Source organism: Mastomys coucha, unplaced genomic scaffold (assembly GCF_008632895.1).
Source record: "Mastomys coucha isolate ucsf_1 unplaced genomic scaffold, UCSF_Mcou_1 pScaffold22, whole genome shotgun sequence".
NCBI classification, from domain to species: Eukaryota; Metazoa; Chordata; class Mammalia; order Rodentia; family Muridae; genus Mastomys; species Mastomys coucha.
In genome coordinates, this window is record NW_022196905.1 from 133,283,883 (window position 1) to 133,289,015 (window position 5,133).

General features: G+C 47.3%; 1 protein-coding gene across 5 annotated transcripts in view; it reads right to left on the reverse strand.

Annotated features, from left to right (window-relative positions):
* Positions 1–5,133, reverse strand: part of Prkar1b (protein kinase cAMP-dependent type I regulatory subunit beta) — a 121,875-nt gene that overhangs the window by 17,772 nt on the left and 98,970 nt on the right. For all 5 annotated transcript variants that reach the window (XM_031338460.1, XM_031338462.1, XM_031338461.1 and 2 more), the window contains one exon: positions 2,001–2,122. In XM_031338460.1, the coding sequence (XP_031194320.1) occupies positions 2,001–2,122 (122 nt within the window). The remainder of the gene's footprint in view (positions 1–2,000; positions 2,123–5,133) is intronic.

Consider the following 5,133-nt stretch of genomic DNA (forward strand, 5'->3'; position numbering starts at 1 on the left):
CCCCGCACTGTTCTCAAACAGCAGATCCTATTGGAAGATCAGGGGCACCCTGAGGTCAAATCTCACACCTTCTCCAGAGAGACGTGAAGAGAGGGGAGGGACACATGAAATACACAAAGCAGAGCAGGGCATGGCCTCTTATTCTAGCACTCAGGGGGCTGAAGCAAACGAGCAGACTGCTTCCAATTCAAGGACAAACTAGTCTATAGAGTGAGGCTCTGCCTCAAAAAAGCCAAAGAGAGGATTGGGGTGGGGGGGATACCTTAGCTGACAAAATGCTTACTGTACAAGTATGAAGACCTGAGTTTGATCCCCAGCACCGACATAAAAAGTCAGGTGTAGTAGCATATTCTTGTAAGCCCAGGATTGGGGAAGTAGGGACAAGAGGCTTGCTGGGGCTGCCTGACTTCATTGGGGGTTCTTCTCTCTCTCTCCCTTTTCCCCTTACTGAGACTTGGCCACTCCACATAGCCCAGGTTGGCCTAGAACTTCCAATCCTCCTGCTTCAGTCTCCCAGGCAGTGGAACTGTAGGTGTGTACCATTGTGGCCAGCACACCTTCACTTCTCAACCTGAAGATGGACTCCTACAGACACTGAGAAGAGCATCACACAGAGGCCATGTCCCTGACCAAACCCAGAAGGAGTCAGAACTATAGGCAGCGGAGGAGGCAGGAAACAACTTTGGAGGATAAGACTAGGGGCAGATGCCCTCATGACAGGCACACTGGAAGCTCTGTACAGCTCCCACTGGGATGGTAGCCATTATCCTGGTCCTTGGAGCCTGAGAACTAGCCTTGTTCCGCTGGATGACTCATCACATAGATGTCCCTGTCATGATTGCACCTTTCTTTCTAAAATGGTCTGGGATGGCCTCTTGGGTTAGAGGTCTGTGTGGAGCTAACCCCACCAAAACACACACACACACACACACACACACACACACACACAAAGGCTCGGGCCTTGGCCTGCACACAGGCTTGAGTCTTGGAGATTGAGGTTCTGGGATGGAGGAAGTGGGTTCATTCTAGTTTTTTGTTTTTTTTTTTAAAGATTCATTTATTTATTTTATGTATGTGAACACACTTGTAGCTGTCCTCAGACACACCAGAAGAGGACATCAGATCCCATTACAGATGGTTGTGAGCCACTATGTGGTTGCTGGGATTTGAACTCAGGACCTCTGGAAGAGCAGTCAGTGCTCTTAACCGCTTGAGTCATCTCTTTAGCCCCATTGTAGTGTTTTGACCAGAACAACCATTTGCTTTACCCATGGTTCTAGTCTTCTCTACTCTACATTTATTATTACATTCATGCATTTGTATATGTGTATGCTTAGTGTATACGTGTGCATTTGTGTGTGTTTGAGTGTTTATGTGTATGTTTGTATATGTGTGTGTATGGGTATATGTGTATGCTTGTGAGTGTATGTGCATTTTTGTGTCTCTGTGTGTATGTGTATGCTTATGAGTATATGTGTACATTTGTGTGTGTTTGCGTGTGTATATATGTGTATGCTTGTGAGTATATGTGTATGTTTATATCTGTGTGTGTCTCTGTGTGCATCTGTGTGTGTATGTGTATGTTTCTGTGTGTGTTTGTGCCTGTGTCTATGTGTGTGTCTATGTGTGTATGTGTATGTTTCTGTGTGTATGTATGTATTGTGTGTTTGTGTGTAAGTATGTGTATCTTTGTGTATATGTATGTTTGTGTGTGAATGTGTATATATCTATGTGTGTATTTATATATGTGTGTGCATGTACGTATACGTTATGCAATGCCATCATACCTGCTATCATTTTTAAGGAGAGACTTTTGTTCCCAACAACAGACAACCCAGTGGCAGGGGTGAGAGGCTATCCCACCAACTCTTCCAAGTAGATACTTGGGGGATAAAGTGGAGGTGCTGGTAAGGGGAGCAAGAGAACAAGCCAAAGCTGCACTAGCTTCCACTCAGGTGCTGCCCAGACCCATTGGCATCCATGGCCTGTACAGGACTCACCTCTGTGATAATGTAGAAGTCATCCCCAGGTTCCCCCTGCACAACGATTTTCTCTCCATCTTCAAACTGCACAGGCTCCAGGGCATCAGCTACAGTCAGGCGTTCCCACTTCTCCAGGGACTCTGCACGAAGATACAAGGGGTCACAGGCCACACTTCACTACCATGGAATCGCTGGATGCTTTTTTTAGGAAGCCCAGTTCTCAGATCCCTGAGGTGATCTGAGATTATGCTCCTCAGAGGTGACAGATAATACTGTACTCTGTATGTAAGCTGCTTGTGGTAGCACAGATCTACATCCCAGCTACTCAGGGGGTTAAGGCAGGAGTATTATGTTCAAGGCACGCCTAGGATAAAAAGTGTGTTTAAGAGACTGCACAACTTAGATTTTTGTTTCAAAATGAAAAATAAAAAGAACTAAGATTGAAGATGGAACTTAGCTGTAGAGCCCCTGCCTAGAATCCCCCAGTGAGGGGCTGGGGTGTGGCTCAGTGGTAGAGCCCCTGCCTAGAATCCCCCAGTGAGGGGCTGGGGTGTGACTCAGTGGTAGAGCCCCTGCCTAGAATCCCCCAGTGAAGGGCTGGGGTGTGACTCAGTGGTAGAGCCCCTGCCTAGAATTCCCCAGTGAGGGGCTGGGGTGTGGCTCAGTGGTAGAGCACCTGCCTAGAATCCCCCAGTGAGGGGCTGCGGTGTGGCTCAGTGGTAGAGCCCCTGCCTAGAATCCCCCAGTGAGGGGCTGGGGTGAGGCTCAGTGGTAGAGCCCCTGCCTAGAATCCCCCAGCGAGGGGCTGGGGTGTGACTCAGTGGTAGGGGGTGTGACTCAGTGGTAGAGCCCCTGCCTAGTCCCCCAGTGAGGGGCTGGGGTGAGGCTCAGTGGTAGAGCTCCTGCCTAGCAGCTTATGCCAGGCCCTGGGTTCCATCCTCAGCACAAAAATATAAAGTAAAATACATTTGAGTCCTATTTAATTTTTTCTTGGGAGATGCACTTTGAAAACTGTACTGACTCCGTGATGTAAACAGTAGGTACTAAATATTGAGTCAATATTCATTTAAAGAGAAATTACTTTCTCTCCAAAAGAGAACACATTCATTCTCTCTTTGCCTTTGACTGTGGGTGTGACATGACCAGCTGTCACAAGCTCCTGCCAATGTAACGTCTCTGTAAGAAGCTCTAGTCTAGAACCCTCTTTCCCTAAACTGCTTTTTGTAAAGTGTTTTCATCAGAAATGAATCTAGGACACACCCTGTGTAGCCGTGGCTAATCCCACAGCAGTCCCCCTGCCTCATCCTGGATGCTGGGCTTGCAAGCTTGAACCACTGTGACCAGCAATGAAGTTCTGGCACCCAGAAAGGATACATCTGCCACTATTTTAGGCAAAAAAAAAAAAAAGTTAATTCTGAGGGTGAGTTTGCCTTTAAATGCTTACAAACGCAGCAGGCCCCTGAATTCTGCACACAGCTTTCCTTCCCTGGACCCCAGATAGGAAGAAAAACATAGGAAAGTGGGAATTTTCTGCTAGAAAATCATGGTCACCTTTTAAAATATATCCCCCTCCCTTCTGCCTTGCTGTGAAAAGAAACCTTTCTAGCCTGTGCTTCAATGCTACATATGTAGGCCAGCTGCTAAAAATAAAAATTTAAAAAGGCATTCATTTTAGATCTAGGTTAGCAGGGAAATATGCCTCCTTTAAATCCCCTGCCCATGCCCCACACTGCAAGGGTCACATTTCCAAGGAACCCCAGGCTTCAGGGAGCCCTGTTGTGCAGTACTAAGTCCTACTCCAGCCAGGGTAGGTGGGTCCACTCTCTTTCTTCTTTTCTCTCCTCCCTTCTCATTTATGGAGACACAGTCTCAAAAGTAGCCAAGCCTGACTTTAGGACTTTTATTATCCTCCTGCCTCAGCTTCCTGACTTACAGACTTATACTGCCACATGTGGCTTGCTTTAAAATGTCTTTGACCAGGCATATTGGCTCGTGCCTGTACTCTCAGCACTTGTGAGATGGATACACAAGATCAGAGACTTTTAACAACAGCCTTGACTGTATAGTGAGTTCAAAGCCAGCTTGGACTGTGTGGTGGTTTGAATAAGAATGGCCCCAGAGGCTCATATGTTAGAGTGCTTGGTCATTAAGAAATGGTGCTACTTGAAAGGGATTAGGAGGTGTGGCTCTGTTGGAGGAGGTGTGGCCTTGTTAGAGGGATTGTATCACTGGAAGTGGACTTTGCGGTTTCAAAAGCTCAAACCAGTCCCAATATCTTTCTTCTGCCGCCTGCCTATCCAGATTCTGCAGCTCCCAGCTAACATGTCTGCCTGTGTGCCACCAGGCTATCCACCATGAGGATAAAGGACTAAACCTCTGAACTGCAAGCAAAACCCAATTAAATGCTTCTTTTTCCGAGTCATCTTGGACGTGTGTGTCTCTTCACAGCAATGAAGCAATGCACGTCATCCACTGTGGAATAAGGTCGTTTTTTGAGTGAAATTATAGTCTCTGTCAGAAGAAACAGGTGCAGAGCAGCACAGAAATGTTCACATAGAACACTGTGTGCAACAGAGGCTGCAGTCAGGATGCTCATCTTTAAGTGAGGGGCGTGGCTCAGTGGTAAGCACCGGCCCAGAATCCCCCAGTGAGGGGCTGGGATGTGGCTCAGTGGTAGAGCCCCTGCCTAGAATCCCCCAGTGAGGGGCTGGGGTTAAGCAATGGAGTACTTGCCTAGTATGTACAAGGCTTGGGGATCAGCAATACCACCCCTCTCTCTCTCTGTCTCTCTGTCTCTCTGTCTCTGTTTCTCTTTCTCTCTCTCTCTCTCTCTTTCTCTCTCTCTCTCTCTCTCTCTCTCTCTCTCTCTGTCTCTCCCTACATGTTTTTAAGCACAGCCTGCCCCCCACCAGTAGCATTTAAATGTGCGCTATTCCAAGATTAGAAAACCAGATTTGCCACAGCTTTACCTCCTAACAGCATAAATCTTAGGTGAAAACTGAAGTTAACTGTAAAGGCGGCAGCCAGTGTTTGGCCCCAGAGTTTTAAATGAAACAAAACACATTTCAGAATATTTAAACCATGCGCAGAGGCAGAGGCAGAGGCAGAGGCAGAGGCAGAGGCAGAGGCAGAGGCAGAGGCAGAGGCAGAG